We start from the raw sequence: 22,500 nt of genomic DNA, 5'->3' as shown, positions 1-22,500 counted from the left end.
CAATGCCACATTGTTGTTGTGGCATGGAGTTAAAACCAAATATGATCACAAATGTGATGTTGTTTATATTGATTGGCAATTCAAGGTCAGGACATACAATTTCCATCATGCAATACCTGTTGACAATGACTCACCACAACTCCACATTTTTTATCATAGTGGTTGCTTAGCAGTGGGTGAAAGTCAAGAAAGTATTTTGGAAGCATTTGCATTGTTATCAAGCCATAGCGCACTAGAATTTATACTGGGGATGCAAGAATTGTCCTTTGCAAATCAGCACAAACAGCCCTGCATTAAAGATAATTAATTTCCCAGTTTAATACATGGAAGTCAAATTAAGAACACATTCATTTTAGTAAGTATACCCTAGATAAAGAATTTCAAAGACAATTATTTAGTAATATCCTATAATATTAAAACATGGGAGTTGAATAAATGAAAGCATGGTAACCGGTTCTCACCAGTGGATTGATCACTGAACTGACATTATTTCTGTTTGACAGGGACCTGGTGGATCCTTGGGAAATCAGAGTCCTTCCCAGACATTTCAGTTACCATCTAGTCAGCAGTACTCTACACCAGTACCATCATCTCCAGGTCAACTCTACCAAATGCCTCCTTCGGGGCAAGTTTCTCAAAGCCCAGTGTCAAACCCTGGTCAACCTTTTCCAGTGTTACCTGACCAGTCAAACCAATTGCCACCTGGTCAGTTGAACCACATGTTACCTGGTCAATCCCATCAGATTATATCAAATCAACAAAACCAAGCTCCAGCTCCATCAAGCCAAATGCCACCCCCTCAGTCAAGCCAAATGCCACCTAGTCAGCCAAGCCAAATGGTTATTGGTCAGCCAAATCTAATACCATCTAGTAGTCAGTCAAACCAAATGCCACATGGTCGTTCGAGCCAAATGCCACATGGTCACCCAAGCCAAATGCCACCTGGTCAGCCAAACCAAATGTCATCTGGTCAATTAAACCGTGTGATCCCGGGTCAACCAAATCAGATGGCTCCTGGAGGACACTTTTATTCAGCACCAGGGCCAAGTCCTTCCCAACCTTATCAGGCACAGCCAATGATTCAAGGCCAACCACATCAGACTCCAAGGTCAGATTCTAGTCAACCATATCAGCTGCCAGTGTCTACCACTGGTCCAATTTATGAAATTTCATCCCAGAACACCAGTCAGGGATATCAGTATCCTCCTGTTAATTCTGCATCAGCCTCAAATGGGTCACCAAAACCTGGTCTTCCCCGTCAATCAAGTCAACAATATCCAACATCATATCCAGGTCAACCATATCAGATGCCTGCTTCAAACCCTGATCAGTCTTATCAACCTCACTCTTTAAATCCTGGCCAATTTTATCCAGGTCAGCCTGCACAGAGTCCCTTACCTCCCCCACAAACAAGCCAAGCATACCAAACTCCAACATCAGCTCCTGGTCAACCATACCAGGTACGGCCATATCAATCTTCACCTCAGAATCACGGCCAGGGTCCACCACAACCTAATGTACAGACAATGCAGGCAACAGGACCAGGAGGGTATCAAGCCCATCCGACACCAGGACAGGTTGCTAATCAAGCTCATCCTTCAGGAAAGCTACCCATACCAACTGTAGTGGGCCCAGCGGCTTCACAGCTCCAGCAACAGCAGCAAGTAATGCCACCCTCCCCTGTACAACCAAAGCCACCTGGAGTACAATCTTATCATCATCATCCATACCAAAATAATTATAATTACTCCTCACCCCACGCACAAAGTATCCCAGGAAATAGGACTATTAAACAAGAAAATCAAGGTTATGGCCCAACTCATGTGGGACAACCACTTCAAATGGCAGATGGAAGAAGTCAGTCCTATACTCAAATTGCTCCATCACAAGCTACCCAATGGGCTCCCCCATTTGCACCTCCCGCACCAACGTCTTTGTATGGTCACACATCATCTCCATACCCAGGTGCTCCTCCGGTGTCATATACAGGTGAACAGTCAATGACTCAGCAGCCACAATCCCAAAATCCACCACCTGGTTACCCAACTAATTCTTATGCAGTTGGTTCAGGATACACAAACCTTGGTCAACAGCCAGGTTTTCCAGGCAGACAGCCCTATGCTCAGTCAACTCCTCCAATGTATGGATCAGGTTACCACCAGCCAGGTTTAGTTGAACCCCGGAGTAATTTCATATCACGGAGATCACCTTTATCAGATTCTAAAATTAATTCAATTGATACACTACTTTGTCATGCAGAGGAACTGGAACCAAGAGTGTTGTCTTTTGCAGGAAGTAGAGGTCAGTGAAATATTGCTTGTCTTCATTCTAGTATCCTTATTGATTAGCTGCTTGTGGATTGTGAATTTAATTACTTTTTTAGATAGTTCAGGTCAGAGATTAAGTGTATTAGATGCTTTTTTGTCATCATTTAAAGATTTCAAGCAGTTGAATGTGCAAGTTGAGAACAGGATTGTCTTGTATTGTTAGTGATTGCTACCATACCTCTTCCTAATTAGTTTCAGGGTCCATACTATAAGTTAGGGCCTTTCTGCACTAGCAAAAAAGTTTATTTAGACAAATTTTCTCTCACGAACATTTTGCAAGTGCAGATGGTTTGTGGCAACTAGACAAATTTTGACTGAGGTGGACAAATCTTTAAACACACTAGCAACAAAATTTGTCCTGGGTGAAAACTGGATGAAATCGATTATATTATAAACAAAACTGTGATAAACTTGTTGATCATTTGTCATAAAAGCTATGACCAGCAGTTAATTGAACTGAAATCAGTTTACTAGAAAGGCGGTAGATGTTCTTTGTTGCAAAACTGAGGGATTCTATAACTTTAGAACAACTTAAGATGAATCTTGGAAATTAGAGTTGGAATCATTTGGCAAACTATGGTGGCTGGTCATATGAACAGATCAGCTGCAGGAATTTGGCAGCTTTGAAATTTTTCATGTGGATGCAACAGACAAAACAAAAATTTCTCATGACAAAATGTGTCCTGATTTTGTATGGCCATTTTTAGTTTTGTCCACTAGTGTTGAAAGGCCCTTACTGACTAAGTCTCTTTACCCTCATATTTAGGGCCCAAGTACAAAGTGCTGAGGCCATAAATCCAGTAACTTACACTAGGTTTAAAAGGTATTTATTATATCTGTGGGTTCAAATGGGAGGGGGAAGATTTCAATTCAAACAACTTTTTCAATTTAGGGGGCCACATATTGAAATATGGTGTGATAAGTTGACCAAATTATAGGGCACATAGTAACTGATAGATATAATGATATAATTATGATGTTAATGGGTAGATTGCTACATTAGTTTTCAAATGTTTAATTTCTTGTTCTTAAAAAATTTTGATGCATCAACTTTATGATTCTTTCAATTCTTTCACTCTTTCATTGATTATTTCTTAATAATATTGGTTTTAAAGGTGACAGAGAGTTTATTTATCTTGATGAACAACTAACAAAACTGATCTTGGATCTTGATAAAGTACAGACTGATGGATTAGAAGATGTAAGAGTGGCCCGCAAGTCTGCCATTCAAAGAATACAATTTTTGATTGATACGTTAGAGAATAAGGGCTGAAGAAGCTACAGAAGACATACAAGCCTGTTGTCCATTGAACATTAATTTAGTCAATATAATTATATGTTATTCGAAAAGCTGTTAATAAGTAGTTTAGACTAGTCAGAAATGGTAATTGCTTTCCACTGAGTGACTTCAATATTTTAGCTGCATTTATTGCCTTCTTTTTCTATGTGGTTTTGACACCAAATGACAGGAATATGTCACGTAGGCATGTTCTTCATGGAAATTTCTCACTTTAACTTACAAGAATAGAGTGAGTTACATGAGATATCAAAGAAAGATTAAATTTTGAGTATTTCTATGAACAAGTTAGTGAGCTATGCCCCTAAAAATATTAGTTATGTCATTTAAATTTATTAGGGGATGACATAGCACAAAGATATATAATGAGAAAGTTTTTCAGCTAGGAATCAGAGTTTCAAACAGTATTTTACATGTGTTTAGAGTTAAATATTAAGCATTATTTTTTTATTTCTTTTATCGACTGTAACAAAGTAGACAACTAAATGTAAGGAGTCCTCCAGTAGGTGAAAAAGGACTTTGAACTGTTTTTCTTGTAAAACTTTTTTTTCTAGCTTTTAATTACTGCTTTTTTTTCTGACCTAAATACTTACCGGTAAGTTGAATATTTTTAGTGACATTCCACTTTAGTTGCTCTCAATTATTAATAATGTTAATATTGATAGTTGAGCCACTATTGAACCCTGTTACTAGTAAACAGTTATAGGTTACTGTGAAGGCCAACATGTGACTCTTCTTCTCAAGAAAAATTGGTAGTTTGCGAAAAGATGTTCATTGCTCTTCCTAGTGCTTGAGTTTCAATTGCAATCTTATGTTCTCTAACAAATGTTAAACTTTAATTTGGGTCATGCAAACAAAAAACTGCATGAAGTGTTCCTGCAATTACTATATTTCAAATTATAGCAAATATTTTACTCCTGTCAATAAAGTGCTACAAACTAGAAGTGTACCAGTAGTTAAAGATTAATTACTATCACCCCCAGTCCCTCAGGGAAACTGAGTGTAAGTGTGATCCCCAGTTTTCTAAAGCCTGGTTCTATTAAGACCATGATGGTAAAAATCTATCCCTGTTTTAAGACAAACCATTTCTTTTGGGGCAAGATCTACCTACACAACTTAAATAAATGAGTAACCCCTCAAGCTCTAGGTGCTCTTCCCACTAGTTCAGTACTTTAATATACAATACATTTTTAAGTATCCAAAACTTTCTATCCACAGGCTAGCCTTTAAACAGGCAGACAGATGAACACCCCTAGTATAAAAAATGAGTCAAGTAACAATAGTATTTTAATCAATAGATATATCTTATTAACCAAGTGCGAGGGCCGTAATGGGAGAATATCGGCCCAAGGTCTTGACAGTACAGACCGAGCGCAGCGAGGTCCGTAAAAAAAAAAAGAAGACCGAGGGCTGATATTCTTCCAGTACGGTCCCGAGCAAGCTTGGTTAATAAGAGATTTACTATACGACTGAAGTTCAAAGGGAAACAAGTGCGGTATTATTCAGGACCATTTGGGACAGTGCCCGGTCCAATTCTTAGAGAAGATTGGACTAACATTAGAGCATTTTGATTGGTTGATTTTAGTTATTGGCCCTCTGACTGCCTGAGTCGTATAATAAAAAATAGTTATTGGAATACCTAGCCGAAGTTATCAACAAGAGTCAAGTGACTTCTAGTGCCTCCATTCAGGTTAATGAAATGTATGTCATTTCATCAGTTCACATCACATTTGTGCAAGCTGAAAGCAAGGATCTTAAAAGTGAAATTTGAAAAAACCTTTGATTGGTAGGAAGTCTTTGAGTCCATGAAACCATGAAATATAAATGGTGGAGGAAAAGAATTGCAAGTTTATGTGACGTTGACACAAAACACTCCTTCGGTTGTTGCTTTCAAGGTTATAATTTGCATCTTTAAGTAAAGGGGTTAGTGCATGCTTTGAGTCATATCCATTTTCCTCTGACAATTTTTCTATAATTTCTCCAATTTAAATTATGCAACAAAAAATAGAGGTCATCATACTCATTCAAGAGCTAAAGACCATCTTACTTGTTAACCTCATCCATTGACTGAAAAATGATGCCATGTTCTCTTTTTGAGCAACAACACTGTTTTTCAGTCAGTTTTTAAAGACACAAGGTGGATGAAGAATTGACAAAACATCCAATTTCATCTTAAGTTTGAGTTATGTGTGTATGTGTTCATCTTAGCAATTTCTTTCTTTAAAAAGTGGGTACAAATGAAATTTTTGTACCTGTCTATGTAACTGAGACATACAAAAGACAAGTGGAAGTAAGCGAAAATTTTCTTTATCTATAAACAAACATAGGCATGCTACGCATGCAGGAGTTATTTTTTTGGATACGTAGGTTGAAATGGGACACTATATAACTGATGCTGGTGTCTGAATAATTTTTGGAAAAAATAAACTGCATTGGTACAACGCTTCCTGCAGTCCCCTCCACAGCCTTAATTTGAACTTGTCACGTAACGCTATCTCTCTCTCCAACATTGCATGACGAGACTAACCAACAACCTGCTCGAAGGTTAAAATTGTGCTTATTGCCGTTCCTTCGTCAGAGACAAAGTCCTAGTTATTATTCTGACCATTAAGGGCAAGAATGAGAAATTCTGTTTGGTTTTTCCTGTGCAAGAAAACGCACAATAGCGTGCAGTTTTTAATCGGCGTAAAGTAATGTGGTGGCATATCCAGGGAACGAGGTTGAGTTTTGGCATCGAGTGTCAGTCAGATTTCAAGTACTGGCCGCGCATCAACGATAAGCTTGTTACAGTTTATACTCATCTTTCGAGTGAACTTAAATATATTTATTTAAAGTACAAACCTAATACTGTGAATCACTACTATTGGTAACGTACTGATGAAAACAACAACCCTTGGGAACAGTAATACAACCATTTTATGTAAACGTTGGCGATTGAAACCATCCGTAAATAAATATTGCGAACCAAACAATTGTACTTTTCTGACCAAAAAAAAAAAAAACTTGCGGAAGTCACTGTCACATACCTTTAATTTCAATCAGTCAAAAGACTTGCGGTTTATAAAATGCCTTCTGTGATATATCGTTCCGAGGCAAAAAACTTGAAAGGTTTGTTATTAGATGTAAGCAAGAGAAATCCTTGTAAATAAAGTCATCGTGTTCAAATACAACTTTTTATTGAGTGATCCCGCCTTTCCTCCGGCGATTTTAGTAATTCCAAATTGTCCTGGATGGCATCAACTTGTTCCGAAGTCTTAGTCTCCATAACTCTCCATGTTAACAAACCATGAAAAGCACTCGACAACGATTTTGCTAAAACAGCAAAGCCCTCAATTCGAACCAATTTAATTCAATCCGCTGATCCACAAATCCGGCCCAAATATAGGCTCCGTGTAGCTTCTTGTTCAGTAACAGATGGTTGCCTCAAAATACTCTTCCATATAATTTTGCAGTGGAAAGGTCTATTTTATCTCTTACAGCCTCTCGACAAAGATATTTTCGAACAAGTGAAAGTAGATTGAACTAAGAGAAAGTATCATTCTTCGAAGGATAATAAGGTGGGCTACTTGATTGGTTGTTGCCTATCTGGACTTTGCCCTTTGCGTGCGAAATACGTGATAAAATGCAGGTTGTTTACAGGAAATTGACACGCAATGGGGTAAAGTCCAGGTTAGCTATAAGCGGATTTAACTGGTAGAAAATGTCTAAGCACGTGAGAGTTGCGTGGAAAATTAACCGACGGTACCATTCTGTCCCTTGTGAAATATTTTTCATTGAGGTAGATTTATGTGCGTTGTTTACTGGAAAATGGCATTTCATCTAAAAAAATCTAATCCATACTGGCGAGTAAAAAGTAACACGCAATTGTAACGGGAAAGTATCGTTTAAACAATATTTAATTCATGGAGGACTTTTAGAAGCAAAGAAACGGATATGTAACATGGCAGTCGACGCAGAAAGTAAATGTAACTTGGTGGTCGTTTCAACCGCTGTTAAAAGAACAACCATATGGCAAAAAAAAAGATTATCAATCAAATATGATTTACGAAAATATCTTGCGCAAGATTTACCAGAGTCAGTAAAACTAGCCTTTCCGAAACAACACGCTATAGCGCTAATTAACAATTGGTTCATGCTTTAGCGTGCACTATCGAGTTATGGAGCACGCGGGAAGTTTGGAGAGCACGAAAGAAGCGTAAGAGTTGCCCGAGGCGATAGCCGAGGGAAACTCTAGCTTCTTGAGTGCTCTCCAAACTTCCCACGTGCTCCATAACTCGATAGTGCACAGCTGAAAGCATGAACCAATTGTTTTAGAACATAGCCGGTGGAATTGTGCATCAAATCCGACGCGAAAAACGGACAACAATATCAGTTGAAGCGAATCGTGACGGCGCTGTTTCCGAGTCTCCTTTTCCTTTGTTTTTCTCTCTTTCTGTCTCATTTAAGAGCTCTAGCCCAAGGGAAAAGGTCGAAACATTGTCTTCGTTTTCGGACTAGTAGGCCGAGTTTCTGTTTGTATCCATTATTGTCGCGAAATATATTATTTTTCCCCGCGCTAACAATGGCCGCTCGCGCGAAAAAAAAAGTTCTGGCGAAGTCGGATTTGCTGACGCTATCAGCGTGCACTATCGGGATTTTGAGCACGCTCACGTATAATGAATTTAATTGCGCGACTCTGCTAGCTATGTTCTAAATTCGTGTTAGGCCTCCAGCTGACGGTGTATGCGTCGTAAGTGAAGGAGCGGTACACAAAACATGCACGTCTTAACTCGCTAATTGGTAGAAAAAGTTCTCTGACGACCTTTCAAATCCAGACAGATCATAGCGATAAAATCCTCACGAAGGACATGAGCCATTGCACTGAACAGATGATCTTACGACTCTTGTAGATGTCATCTTACCTCGTTCCTTAAGCGAAATTCAAAATTGGAATCGCTGATTAACTGCTCCTATCAACATCTGAAGTAATATTTGATTCAAAATTTTTCTCATGTTCCACTCAGTCTCCTTCAGAAGGAAGAATAAGCATAGTCGTACATCGATCACAACTCCACCACTTTCCCAACACGACTGATACATTTCCTTAATTCGCGAACCGCTCTCACCGACTCAAGCGTTGATTCGCTGAAATTTGAAGACCTGTCAAACCACAAATTAGCAAGAACGCTCTGATTGGTGCGACAGCGAAAAATACTACAATCTGATTGGTTTGTGATACACCAAAAAATTGGGCCAATCACATTGCGTTGAGATACACCAAAAAAAAGATGCGCCAATCAGATTGCTTAGAGATACACCAAATTGCGCTGATCAGATTACACTACACCACAATACACCAATCTATACGCTAACATATAGTTATTTTTTTTTTAAAAAATAACTCAACAATTTACTCAATTCTTTAAAATTGATCCAACAAACAGCTATGGGATCAAAATCATTATTGTTTTTTCCCAGGTTTAAATCTACTTTTGGGTTTTGAATCTTTAAACTCTGGGCTGATATCTACAAGACCTGCTGCTTTCATTAAACCCCTTGCACAGTTGTTATAATGCTTAAATCTGTCAGGCCCCAAGAGAATCCCACCATACCAACGGGTTACCACAACAACAACATCTCTGACATTTAATATTTGTAACAGATGTAAAAGTCTTGAGCCTGCCGCTGCCTCACCATCATCATCACAGTCTTGAAGAAAACTGTTTCGGTCCTCACAAAATATTCTATATGCCATAACATTGTGAGTTGCATTGTTTACTTTCCGGTTTTTCTTTAACTCTTCCAGAACTCCTGAAACTTGATCTAATGTTATTACATGAGCTAGATGTGCTTGAAAAGTACTTTTCCTGTCTGTGAAGGGCTCTCCATGTCTTATCTCTGGGCACAGGTCTGATCTCTCCCTCCTGACTAACTTCAAAGAATCCTCATCATTGCAACTGACATTTGCTGACTGATACTTCTCAGAATCACCATCTTCAATCGTTTCTGATAACTTGATGCTCTCGCCTAAATTAGATTATATGATTAAAAAAAAATAACCATCACTCAACACTCCAAATTATGGTCTTTAGTATCCAACTGTGCTTTGTAGAGTACAAATAACGCCCAAAACGAGTACAAATATCTCGCGGTATTTACAATAGAGAACTCACCACTGCCCCTTTCCCCCTCTACCTTCCCACACCCTCAACTTGGCTCAAGTAAAAAAAATTTCATCTTCTGGACTTTTTCTATGCATAAATTAATAAATGTTTTCGAGTAATTGCATCATCCCCACTCTTAGTTTTCTAAAATCTTAGTATTAATTACTTCTACCTGATAGAGACGGACAGAAAGTATTGGCTTACATTTAAGAGAAACATCACTTCTCGATCCCTCGGCATCAGTTGGTTCTTGACCATGGAATTTGGAATTTATGAATGTCCTCAATGCCTCTACCCACTGATAAATTACAATCTCACCCTGATGTTCACGGTAAATGGTGTACAACAAGTCCGTGGCTTCAAACATGTCGGCATCACTCATCCAGGCAGAATGAATTTCGAATACAGGGGGAACCCGTTGTGGGTATTGAGGCGGTAGGAGGACTTGCAGAGTGGCAGACCACCACGAATCACTTTCGTGGCAGATACGGATTTCGTAGATACTGTTAGCTTTGTCAATAACAATGAAATCTTGATCATAAATCGCTGTTAATGCTTCGATTTCTTCAGCTTGTTCGGCTGAAGTCTCCATTTATATGTAATACAACGATTTCACGCACTAGTAGTAATTTTTAACGGCTACCTCTATGTCTCGGGAAAGTTTTTCTGAGTAGTTTATGAATAATCAGTTGTTATTAAAATATCCCCAACCAACAAGTGAGTGCTGCAGAAATTAGATGCATAATCACCGCAAAAGCACCGTCAGCTAATACATTTCTATCAACGTGTTGCTGCTTGCCAATAAGCAACCAAGCCTGCCAACCAGCGGCCAAAGAAACCGCTGTGCATCTCCTCAGCGGTATAGTGACAGTTTTTTTTTACTTTGTAACTTGAATCTTAAGGTGTACCCAGAAAAAAAAAACCATGGCGAACACTCCATTTTACAGAGTTCTTGGCATATGGAGTGTTGTTCTTCTATTTTTGATTTTCTTAGTCATCCGACTGGATAAAGAAACAGACTGGTTCTGGTTCATCATCTTTATACCATTCCTGATCTTTGATTGCTTTGTGATTTTTTACATTATGCTTCGAATTTGTCGTCACTTGAAAGATGGCGTCGATCCGAATCGGTTTACCTATGCAAGGAAGTTTTGGTTCTTGTTCCTGGTTGCTGCAAAACTTAGTTTCATTATTGTACTGTGTTGTAGACTTGAGAATATCATAACTGCATCCTATTTCGTGGTGTTTATTCCGTTATGGATATTCCTATTGGGCCTCGGTTGTGATGCTTCTGTGTGGGTTTGGGTCTTAGCAAATGCCAGAGGATGATAAAAAGATGAGCTGAGAGATTTGGCGTCGATCAAAATGATGATAACATTACTGTTCTCAGTACGTTATCTAGATAAAGAAGGCACGATTTCTGCCATATCATTGGCAAGTTCACCCGCAAGTAGCCACATGAACAGCAGTAGGATAATTTGTCAATAACGAAATTATGGCGAGACCTCTATTCTACTTTGAATAAAGAAACTCCTGTGAATGTTAACCAAGTTGGCAAATTGAAAGAGGAGTAACTTCGGAATACCCGACCACTTTGGTCCACCTCATTTACATGAGTCGGGAGGCTTTGAAGAACGAGGCATAACACAATAGACGTTACCTTATTCAGTGACATGCAATGTAATAAAGTGTCAGGGTATTCTGCAGTAAGCCTTTTACAGACCCTTTTAAAGTGGTCGAGAAAATTGGGAGACTTTCAATCTACTATTTAAAGTGCACCTACACCCAAAAAAATTTTTTCGCTTAACGAAGTAAGCTTATTTTTTTGAGTATTTCTGCGCAAAAATTTTTTTATTTGCTCAAATCTTCAATTTTCTATGCCCAGTCAAAATACGGAAAATCGGCCGCCATCTTGCCCCACGACCAAGTTTAAAGAGGAATGGCTCTAGTGGGTAATGTGACGTCAAATCGAGAACACGAAAGTCTGCATTTCACACATTTTCGCTTGTTTGGGAAGGTTGTAGTCGATAATTGTCCGAAAATATGCCGACTAAGTGTGTTGTAGAAGGATGTAGCAACGTGCGAAATTTGAAAGAGGGTATCACGCTTTATACATTCTTCATACAACACACCTAGTCGGCATATTTCGGACAATATCGACGACAATCTTCCTAAACAAGTGAAAATGTGAGAGATGCAGACTTTCGTGTTCTCGATTTGACGTCACATTACCCGCTAGAGCCATTCTTCTTTAAACTCGGTCGTGGGGCAAGATGGCGGCCGATTTTCCGTATTTTGACTGGGCATAGAAAATTGAAGATTTGAGCAAATAAAAAAAATTTTGCGCAGAAATACTCAAAAAAATAAGCTTACTTCGTTAAGTGAAAAAAATTTTTTGGGTGTAGGTGCACTTTAAGGTAAAAACGAATTGGGAATTTCACAGAACTCTAACATCACTGTGACACGAAAGTAGCATAAAATAAAGATAAAATGATTCTTTCAAAAGGTACCTTTCAATTGCATTAAATATAGCTTTGGACTATATAGAGTCAAACAAAAAGACCTTTGAGAGTAGTAAAGGAAAATTTCCTAATAAGTAGGATTGTGTTCATTATGGTAAAGCAATACTTGTATCGATACAAATATTATCTTTGTAAGAAAGCTTTTAAAAGAAATATTGAAAAGTTGAATAACATTTTCGTTGAGTTGTATATCAAACTTCTATTTATTTCAAGTTTTGCTGAGATGCTCAGCACGTTGGAATTTTTGTTGAGTAGTCCCTTTGTAATCCTTTGTTTTGGGATAACTCTTGAATTGAGTCATTGAGGAGAGCAGGGTCGGCGTAGTGGTGAGAGCACTGACCTTCCACCAATATGTGTGCCTGGTTCGATTCCCGGATCCGGCGACATAAGTGGATTGAGTTTGTTGGTTCTCTGCTGCTCCAAAGAGATTTTTCTCTGGGTATTCCGGTTTTCCCCTCTCCTCAAAAACCATTATCATTTGAATTTATTTAATTTAGATTTTGTTTGCATTTACATACAACCCCACAAGCTGTTCAGCTTTAAACATTATCGTGTCTAAATAAAGGTACTATTATTAGTTGTTTACAGAACTGAGTTCCAGTATCTTAACCATATATGTAAGTCACCTCTTCAGCAATTAATAAGAAATAAGTCTTTCTTGGTCAGTGACAGTGTTACTCATATCCTTAGATAGAAATCTTTCTCCTATACCTCCCATGGCTAATTAAGAGAAATTGAAAACACTATTATTCTATATACAGAGAAGAGTTAGTCAAGTCTTAAAATGATTGAATTGTAAGGAGATGTTATTGATTTTCTAAAGGATTGTAATACTTTTGATGGGGAGAAAAAATTTACTATGATCCTCCCTTCCATGACTGACTTCAAATTTGTAAGGGATAACCCTCCCTACCCCCCCCCCCCCACGCCTCAATTATGGGCTGCTGGTAATGGCTAATAGCAAGCACCCAGTTAGGTAAGTCTTATTGAATAAAGGCTGAGAGTTTCTAAAGAAACTGTTTGGGGCTGCGTCGGTAGGGGTAACGAAATAATTTGAATATATCAATAAAGTTGAAATGGTAAATTGGCCACCGTAATCGTAACGGTGGCCAATTCACCATTTCAATTTTGTTGATATATTCAAATTTAGTCTTAGTGAGATTATTTGGTTTACAATGTAAATTGGCTACTGTAAAGAGTTTCTAAAGCTGACGTGTCAAAAGTGCAAAAGAGAATTTAAATGAAGTGTTTCCTTTGGATCGGACTTTCCACAGACTACTGACTTTGATGCTGGAATTATTTTAGCTGGACACTTTCCAGGCAAGCGTGTCGCCCTTTTGAGTTTCGGGAACGTCCAGATGCGCTCCTAGTGGGCAGCGGAATTAGCGTCAAGGTTTTAAGATGGCGGACAGTGTCTCACAAGAAGAAATGTTTGAAGAGTGGCTAAGCTCTCGTATGAAACAGTTAGGTCTAGATGAAGACGTATTTGGAAGCTATGTCACAGGAGTATTGGATTCTGAGGATACAGACGAAGATCGCAAAGAAGCACTCAAGGGTATTTTGGAAGGAATGACGGTAAGATGTACTCTGCGAGGTGCGTCGGCACGTGCATGGGGGACCTCAAGCTTTAATATTTAGCTCAACCGTGTTAGTGTTTATCGAAGGAGATTTTGTAGCCTCCGTTCTTGGGTTTGGAGAGATATTTCCGTTATTTTTCAAAATTCATATGATTATTGAATAGATTTCCAGCCTTGTGACAACATAAATTTTTAAATTGCAGCAATATCCTCTGAACGACCTTTGCAATGAAGTCATTGAGAGATGGAGAACATCAAGAGCAGAAGTTTTACAGGAAAAGGAACTCGAAAAAGGTACTTACTTGTAACATGTAACCAATTCTTTTGGCCAGCAAGCTGGGTAACTTTTAAATGTGTTTGAAAATAATCAACATAAAATGACTGTTCCTGAAGGAAAAAGGTTTTTTTTTTTTAGATTTGAAAGATCATCCGTGAACAAAAGAGACTTAATAAAAGGCAAAGTGAAGACAAATCGATTTTTTCTCTGAAATACCTGTCCTACAAAATCATCATAAGCTTATAAATACGAAATAGAAGGGATAAAAATTTTCTTCTAAGTAACTGACCTACTTGATAAAGGCAAAGTGAAGACAAATCGTTCATTTCTTTGAAATAATTGTCCTACAAAATCATCATAAGCTGCTCATCATTGTTGCTACATGTACATGAGCCATCCAGCTTTACTTAGAGTGACTCATCCCATGTTTGAGCACGCCAGCCATTTAGTATGAGCACAAAATGCAGTGGAGTGAATATGACATAACTGAGGGATTTCTGGTAGTCATTCACTTCCTTTGTCACTCTTTGATTGTTTTGAACAAGCAATCTGCCTGGAGAGTTGCAGAACATTCTTGAAGTTGTAGTGGACATGCAGTAATTTAATTCTGATGATCTTACAAAACTTCCATTCAATTTTTTGTATCTTGAAGGAGTTACATGTTTGTGAATGAGGTGTGTGAGGTTTAGATATGAAATCTTATTTACCCTTCCTCTACAAACAGAACAGAAAGCAACAGAAAAACAGAACAGGCTGGCAGAAATAATGGAGAAACAAGCTTCAACAGTGTCTTCAACAAAATTCACTCAGGGTAGTGCTGACAGGGAAGTTAAGAAGCTCTTGCTTGCACAGTATGCACACGAGTCAGATGAAGACTACTGATATCCTTTTTGTTTCTGTTTTAATATGTGCGAGATGTAGTCGTGATTATGTTTGTGATTGTAAATATATGATTGAATTTCACTTATACAGTCGAACCTTGACTATCTGGATTTCTCAATTATCCAGACTTTTTCTCTGGTCCGAATTTTTTCATGAATATTTATTAGTCATAATCAAGATCCATTGACCGAATCGAAATATGGCGTCCAATTTGAATTACCATTGTTTTGGACTTACTAGCCTCGTCTTGATGTGGAAACACAAAAGGATTATCACGTGTGTGAGAGGCTAGTCAGTCCAGAACAATGGCAATTCAAATTGGACTCCATATTTCGATTTTGGTCAATAGCCATATTATTTTTAAAACTACAGCACTGAAAAGTGAAGTAAAGGTGATGTTCTTCTTTAAGACAAATTCACTTCCTTCAACATTTTAGGCCAATGTAAAAACATTGTTCTTCAATTTTAATTGTTAGTTCACATGTGTAGAGGTATTCACGTAGGACAGTCGAGATGTAGACCATATCTTTTTTAAAACAATTCATAAATGTTTTGTTTCAGGAATAAATGTTGCTTTCTTAATTTAATCAGTATTTGTTCCTCATTAATATTCATATTCTTGATTATACAGACTGTCGATTAACCGGACTTTTTCATCTAGTCCCAATGAGTCCAGATAATCGAAGTTTGACTGTATCAGGGAATATGGTGCCGAGGGAAGGCATCAAAATCATGCTGTCAGGAAATATGACTGGATGTTTAGTAAAAATTTTTCCAGTTATTCAAGCTTGCACAGAGTCTTTAATGTAGAAGGTTATGATATAATTATGCTATGAAATCTTAAACATTTTAGTTACTGGTAGTTATGATCTATGTCATTCTAGTCCTTTCTGATATTTTTATTTGCTGCTAGCTTTCCTGTATCTCATATTTTGTAATACCATTTGAAACTTTTTCACAATGTTAATTTTTCTCATTGTGCATTTTAGAATTTTATAAAGGATAGTTCATGTTGTTAACTGATATTTGGTTCTGGAAATTTACAGTGAAACTAATTTTTTTCAGTGAAAATGCTTGGACAAGAGTCCCAGGCAAGTGATAGTAAAATGAAATGATGCAAAATGGTTATTCTTAGGATGTTATTCATTAGACATCTTTAACCTTTTACCACTACCGATAGTGATGATGAACAAGCTTCACATTCTTCTGCTGACAAGGATTCAGGTTTGAATCAATAGCTCTCTGATTCTCAATCACTGATAAATTGCACTTTTTTATGTTGAGAGTGAATGAATGAATATTAAGAGTTATGTTGCTGCGTTGGTGGATTAGTGCAGAGGCAGCAGTGTGTTTTGTAACATGTGGTGGGGGGGGGGGGCTTATTTTTACCCAGCCATGTGCATACCCTTACTCAATTTTTCTAAAATCTCCTTTGCATTATTTGTTGGTATAAGAAAAACCTCTCCCCAATCTTTAAAGTTTTGAATGTGTCCATAATCAATTTGCGAATTACGTTCTTTTGTTTTAGCACTTAATTGGGTTGCCATGGACAAAATTAAGTTACTGGTATGTCTAATTTCCCAGACATGCTGTTTAGTGTAATAGATAATTGGTGCAGTTGATAAGCTTTTGGACTGCAGGCTGGAGCTGTTCAGTACTTATCAACTTATAGATAATTTGCTTGTTGGATTCATCTCTAAAGGAAGATCAACAAAATTTGTGGACTCCTTCTATGTCTTTGCTGGCCTTTGTATTCAGTTTGATAACTTAAAACAAAGTTGGATATTGATCACTTCTGGATGTTTAAGTAGCAATTTATCATTTACTGAGTGCACCTGACTTTGTGAAGACATCAAGGCCGATCTAGCCCACCAGCTGGGCTAGTTGGGAATGACTGATGAAGAACATCTTTAAAGATTTTAAAGAGTCAGTAAACATTTGCATTATAGAACAATATGTTAACAGTGCCTTGTAATTTCTCTGAATTAACAGGGATGGTCAAAAATATGAATGCACAATCTGTAGCAGATAAAGAGAAAGACAAGAGAGATAAGATGAAGGAAGACAGTGAACAGAGAAAACAACAAATAAAAGAGGCAAAAGAGAAGCAAAAACAAAAAGCAGATGAGAGGAAAGAGAAGGAAAGGAAAAGAACACAAAAAGGAGAGAGACGAACCAGATGACACACACTGTTACAGGAATAATTAATAAACCTCTTTCTTGCTTGAAGGGTTCTTGTGTTGAATTTGATACTGTCAAACTACAGTTTTATCGCATGAAAAAATCTTATTTTTCTTTTCAATATGTTTGAAAATATAATTTGTCAATGCCAATCTGCTTTTGAAGGGGAAGACTACTCACCACTAACAGCTTCGTGTCTACATACAGGTAGTTTGAAAGCTGTAATTTATTATTTGTAGTTTAGAAGGAAAAAGTAAATACTGGTAAATGTTATGAAAAAGAAAGAGGAAGATACAGGCAAAGTAGTAACACTGAGATGTAAAATATGAAGAAAAAGAGATATTAAAGATATTTTTCCTTATTTAATAAGTGGACAGTATCTAGTTTGAGGATGGTTCAATAATTGATGTAGACTGCAAGTGCCTGTTAAATAGAAAAAATACCGTCAACTGGAATTCAATTTAAAGTAGATTATTTCAAATAAGGTTTTATACCAATATTGGGTTGGATGTTTGAAAGTATTAAGTTTGAATTAGTGACATTAATTTTACTCCCAAGTGTATCTCTTTAGCAACTAAAGTCTGGGGCCTGTACATGTGCACAGCCAATATTTCAGTAATTTGTATTGAGGCCCACTCCAGTTTGTAGTCAGGTTTACTCTAATGATTGCTCTCAAGGTAGAAAGATGTGCTCGTATCTAAATGCATATTAAAGGAGAAGATGTATGCTTTGATTCTAGCTAGGGAGGATATGAAGCACACATTAAGGTTACTTCCCACCGGCTTTGCGGGTGTCCTTCGGCAATAATTCGTACGCGTGCTAGGTTGAAGAAAACCCTAACAAACTATACATCAAAATAAATCTTAATACATGCAGTCTGCGATAAAAATGTAATTTAGGCAATTTTTTTTTCATTTAGGGAGTATCAGGAGCCGGTAAGGCGTGAAACAACCGAGGGTCCTTCTATTGAGCTTATCAGGTATCGGATCTCGCCGCACGAGCAAAATGGCTGCACCAATCAACAAAAATTTGTCAGGCTTTACCGATATTCCAATTGGTTGTATAGATATCGGCAACTAAAGTTAGAGCAGCGTAAAATATGCGAAACGTGTTGCGTAGATGGACACAACGTGAAGAATTTATCAAAAATCAAAATTGCCTGACACACTTTAATTCGAGATAGAATAAATATATGAAGTTCATATATTTTGAACTGCGGTATTAGATACGTATGATGCACGATCCTCGCAGTAGATAGCGCTATTTATGCAATAGCGAAAATCAGACCTGAAAAAAATCAGGCCTGTACGGGACTCGAACCACTGACCTCTGCGATGCTAGTGCAGCGCTCTACCAATTGAGCTAACAAGCCAACTGGGAGCAGGCCGTTAAGTTGATTCGTAATAAACCCGTGAAAGTGATAAATGAGATAGAATAAATATATGAAGTTCATATATTTTGAACTGCGGTATTAGATACGTATATGATGCACGATCCTTGCAGTAGAGAGCGCTATTTATGCAATAGCGAAAATCAGACCTGAAAAAAATCAGGCCTGTCCGGGACTCGAACCACTGACCTCTGCGATACTAGTGCAGCGCTTTACCAATTGAGCTAACAAGCCAACTGGGAGCAGGCCGTTAAGTTGATTCGTAATAAACCCGTGAAAGTGATAAATGAGATAGAATAAATACACTTTAAATCGACACTTTAAATCTACACTTTAGTTCGTCATTATCCTTGGAATGTTTTGGCAAAATTTCACGAAAATCGGTCAAATCTACATACCCTATAAATTCGCTCAAAGGGGATGTTTTCCGCTCAAAATCGAATGCGCGATTTTAGCTCCTAAAGGTTTGTAAAAATCAAGAGATAATCTCGCCTCGTGAAACCGCGAACCCATAGGAAGACGGGACCTCCAGGCGTCAATGATATTGTATCAAGATTTTCCCGGGAAAAGTGCATGTCGCATAGCAGCACAGGAGACCCAGACAAGCGACGAGTCTGGTTGTTTATTCGAAATATAAGAAATGTATGGGAGAATATTGAAGAATCTTATTATCGTAGACTTATAGCATGAAATGTCTGAGTTAAAGCTCAAAATAAATGTAAAACTACCTCACTTGCTGTGTATTATCGTTTCCGCGGCACCAAGACTAAATGGCGAACAGTCGACGCAAAACCCACCAAATCGCTCAAATTCGCCATTTAGTGTCGCGGAAACGACAATACACAGCAAGTGAGGAAGGTTTACATTTATTTTGAGCTTTAACTCGGACATTTCTCGATATAAGTTTACGATAATAAGACTCTTCAATATTCTCCCATACATTCCTTTATATTTCGAATAAACAACCAGACTCGTAGCTTGTCTGGGCACCCTGTGATAGCAGTCACATTTTTTTTTTTTTCTCGCTCTGTTGAACGTTGAGTAATGGGCAAAACTGGCAAAGAAAAAACCCACGGCAAAAAAGGTAAAGCTGGAGAAACTGCTGAAAAGCAAAACAGCTAATCGACAGACAGCTTAAGTGATACCCTTATCGCTGAAATGAGTTCCCTCGGGTAGGTTTATTTATGATTTCATACGGATTCGAATTCGAGGCGTTTGGCTATGTTCTGTATCAAGACCGGTACTTGCTTTTAGGTGGTTTGCAACCAATCTCTAGAGACACAGGTAACAATAGTGAAAGGAACAAATGCTGGTGGACAAACAAATGGAGCTAATGAGATATCTATTGTTTACTCCTCCAACATGGCGGCAATGACATAACGTGCAAACCACCCATTGAAAGGAAACTTCGTCCCAGCGTGGAGAGGAATGCCAGGACTGGTTTTTTCTCTGACAAAATGGTGTCATTTCTCTCCTCTTTGGGCTTGTTTTTTTTTTTCTTTTTCTTTGCCCAGGGACTCCTCTCTAATTTTGATTTCTGTTTTTTATCCACGAGAAAAGACTTTCCACGAGAGTACTTTCACGTGTGAATTTTGTCAAGTGGGTGATGTAAACAAAATATGCAAATAACATGAAATTGCCGCGAATATTCACCTGGGAGGTTCGCCATTTACGAGACTATGACACCCTCCCGATTTATTAACTTTAATTTGAAAATACGGTTTCCTAAATAAGTCAGACGCTTTTTGAGACTTTACAATCTTTCTTTTTGTAAACGTTGGGTAAAATGTTCAACTTCAATCTAGTCCGATAAAAGAAACAACGAATTTTTCGGCCTCTGAAGGTGGGAAGTAACCTTTAACAGCAATGCTCTCAATTTAGGTTTCATTAAAACACTTTAGCCTCACCGGTATTAGCTTACTAACAATATGATTATCAGTCCATCATAGGGTTTCACACAATTCCTGACAACTTTGATTGGTGGAATTCCATCAGACCAAAATCCCCTCACGTATATATCCCGCACGCTTAGATCTAGTAATTTCCTACACGAAAACGAGTCTGGTGAACCAAAGCGAGGTTTACTAAGCTTGGTGAGCTTCTTCCAAATTTCAACATGGCTGCGACGTTACCTAATTTCCGCAACTTTTCTCAAATACTCAGAGCTACTAATATTGTAAAATACGTTTATTTGTTAACGAGCATAGCTTTTTTTCTATGCAGTCATTCACAAGGAGATTCTAGAGGTGAGTAAGTAGACAAAATAAGTTCAAAAACAGAGCAGTTTGAAACCATTTTAACTCAGCATTCATTATGAAACTGTTTGATATTTTTTCCAGAATTTAAATATGTCACATGTGGAAGCGTTTTAAAGTTAGTAAATCCAAGGCACAATGTTAGACTCCATTCCCATGAAGTAAAATATGGCTCTGGAAGCGGACAACAGGTAGGATTGGGTGTAAATCCTGATTCAGCCGGAGTGAATGTGATGATCTCCCTTCCTATAATATATCTTTAGCATGTGTCGCCGTAGTGTTCCTACATTAATTTCACGGCAGAATGTTTAGTAAGGCAGCAGGTACTGTAAAAGCAAATGTGTCAAGGCTGCTGTAAAGATCCCTGTCGTTGTTATCGAAAAATTTTAGTTTGCGTTTCTACGTTTGGTTTCAATGCCCAAGTGGAATTGGAACTACAGTTTGATGAGGTACTGTTGATGTTCACCTGACAAATTCGACCGGTAGAAAAGGGATACTTTCACCCAGACATACCCAGATTTATTTAAAAATACGTTTGAAGTACTGTTTTCAGTAGTGTTTAAAGGGAAAGGGACTTTTGACAGCTAGACAGGACGCCTTGCGTTACTTCTTTTCACCAGTGCGTTAATTTTAATGAGATGCGCTGTGCGTGGACGCTTCTGATTTGTGTTCGGTGTTCCTTTTTCTAACCTGTCGAAATACGCATGTTAAGCGGAAGGCTGGGTTTTTATAAACACAAGGAAGCGAACCCAGGGCTTTTTTTTTTTAGAAATTTGACGGAGTTTTGTCGCTTTGAAGCAAGCACCCGCAGTGGCTAAATACGTTGTTGCTGCGTACGGTCTTGAAACGAAAGAAATAAAAATTCCACAACTTACATAAGGTCGTCTAAAGTCCTTGTAAGTGTGAGATGTTTGATTTGAAATTTCAAATTATTTTTAAAATTTTGTAGGCTTTCTATCCCCTGAAGATTAAAAAACACTGAAGTTCGCTCTGTTCAGAAGGCTTCAAAAGCACTTTCGATGGAATCCTAATTTTCCATTTTCCTTGTAGTGGGCTCACTCCACTAAATCTCTCGATGAAATGCTTTTTTTTTTAAATGCTTTTGCTGTATTGCTTTCCTTCATCTTTTTGTGCTTTTTGTATACTGTGGTGTACACTTAGAATTTCCAATTTTTAAACAATATATTGCAACTTTTAGTCCATCACAGGAGTAGACAATGCAGATGATGGAAACAGCTACTGGGTTGTGAGAGGGAAAATGGATGCTCCTTGCAAAAGAGGGTAAGTGCAATAGTAAACTACCCCAAGCATTCAGTTACTATGGTTAACAGTGGTACAATAGTATCAGAAGAGATCACGACACAAGCTAGGAGAAGAGGATAGTGGAAGAGTAGCAGAAATAGCATCAGTCTGTAAAAAATTTAACAGTTGCAGATTTCACTATACGTGAGGTTGTGATATACCCCTGGACTGGTTAATAATACTCCAGTTTCGCGTTCTGTGCTGATAACCGCTGTTCGAATGTTTGCAGATACTGTCAAGTGTGAAAACGAGGTTAACCCTGTATCATATCGTTGTAGTATACAAACAAACCAAGTGCGAGCGCGTAAAAATCTTGATTTTTTTTAACTTATAAGAGCTCTTTGTAG

General features: G+C 38.0%; 4 protein-coding genes and 1 long non-coding RNA gene across 6 annotated transcripts in view; 4 read left to right on the top strand and 1 right to left on the bottom strand.

The window, feature by feature from the left end:
* LOC111325555 (uncharacterized) overlaps positions 1–4,568 on the top strand; it is a 7,631-nt gene extending 3,063 nt beyond the window's left edge. The window contains exons 2-4 of one of the 2 annotated variants that reach the window (XM_022929393.2): positions 504–2,301; positions 3,094–3,150; positions 3,443–3,579. In XM_022929393.2, coding sequence (XP_022785128.2) covers positions 504–2,301; positions 3,094–3,122 — 1,827 coding nt within the window. In that variant the 3' untranslated portion in view covers positions 3,123–3,150; positions 3,443–3,579. Of the gene's footprint in view, positions 1–503; positions 2,302–3,093; positions 3,151–3,442 lie in introns of both variants that reach the window. The other variant, XM_022929386.2, reaches the window with a different exon arrangement.
* A 2,934-nt stretch (positions 4,569–7,502) lies between these two features.
* On the bottom strand, positions 7,503–10,538 carry LOC111325372 (protein IMPACT-B). Its single transcript, XM_022929187.2, has 2 exons — positions 9,972–10,538; positions 7,503–9,630 (listed from the first exon to the last, which is right to left on the bottom strand). The coding sequence occupies exons 1-2, from the start codon at positions 10,357–10,359 to the stop codon at positions 9,065–9,067; spliced, it is 954 nt and encodes a 317-aa protein (XP_022784922.2). The 5' UTR covers positions 10,360–10,538; the 3' UTR covers positions 7,503–9,064.
* A 38-nt stretch (positions 10,539–10,576) lies between these two features.
* Positions 10,577–12,879, top strand: LOC148738270 (uncharacterized). Its single transcript, XR_015996061.1, has 2 exons — positions 10,577–11,540; positions 12,185–12,879. It is a non-coding gene; the product is annotated as an uncharacterized LOC148738270 (long non-coding RNA).
* Positions 12,880–13,649: 770 nt separating this feature from the next.
* Positions 13,650–17,575, top strand: LOC111326040 (coiled-coil domain-containing protein 43). The gene is made up of 5 exons (XM_088747066.1): positions 13,650–13,864; positions 14,070–14,160; positions 14,868–15,021; positions 16,194–16,249; positions 17,018–17,575. Exons 1-5 carry the CDS (start codon positions 13,691–13,693, stop codon positions 17,206–17,208), a joined length of 666 nt encoding a protein of 221 aa, XP_088603192.1. The 5' UTR covers positions 13,650–13,690; the 3' UTR covers positions 17,209–17,575.
* Positions 17,576–20,659: 3,084 nt separating this feature from the next.
* Positions 20,660–22,500, top strand: part of LOC111325826 (stromal cell-derived factor 2) — a 7,038-nt gene continuing 5,197 nt past the window's right edge. Inside the window, exons 1-3 of the mRNA XM_022929744.2 lie at positions 20,660–20,842; positions 20,936–21,042; positions 22,050–22,132. Coding sequence (XP_022785479.2) covers positions 20,713–20,842; positions 20,936–21,042; positions 22,050–22,132 — 320 coding nt within the window. The 5' untranslated portion in view covers positions 20,660–20,712. The remainder of the gene's footprint in view (positions 20,843–20,935; positions 21,043–22,049; positions 22,133–22,500) is intronic.

This window comes from Stylophora pistillata, chromosome 2 (genome assembly GCF_964205215.1).
Source record: "Stylophora pistillata chromosome 2, jaStyPist1.2, whole genome shotgun sequence".
Classification (NCBI taxonomy): Eukaryota; Metazoa; Cnidaria; class Anthozoa; order Scleractinia; family Pocilloporidae; genus Stylophora; species Stylophora pistillata.
The sequence above is the reverse complement of the archived record's forward strand: the minus strand, read 5'-3'. Positions and strand labels throughout refer to the sequence as shown.

Coding starts and splice junctions, on each gene's coding strand:
- LOC111325372 (XM_022929187.2), bottom strand. CDS start 10,359: ATGGAGACTTCAGCCGAACAAGCTGAAGAAATCGAAGCATTAACAGCG. Junction 9,631..9,971: donor AAGTGATGTTTCTCTTAAAT/GTAAGCCAATAC, acceptor AATCTAATTTAG/GCGAGAGCATCAAGTTATCA.
- LOC111326040 (XM_088747066.1), top strand. CDS start 13,691: ATGGCGGACAGTGTCTCACAAGAAGAAATGTTTGAAGAGTGGCTAAGC. Junction 15,022..16,193: donor CACGAGTCAGATGAAGACTA/CTGATATCCTTT, acceptor TTAACCTTTTAC/CACTACCGATAGTGATGATG. Junction 16,250..17,017: donor TTCTGCTGACAAGGATTCAG/GTTTGAATCAAT, acceptor CTGAATTAACAG/GGATGGTCAAAAATATGAAT.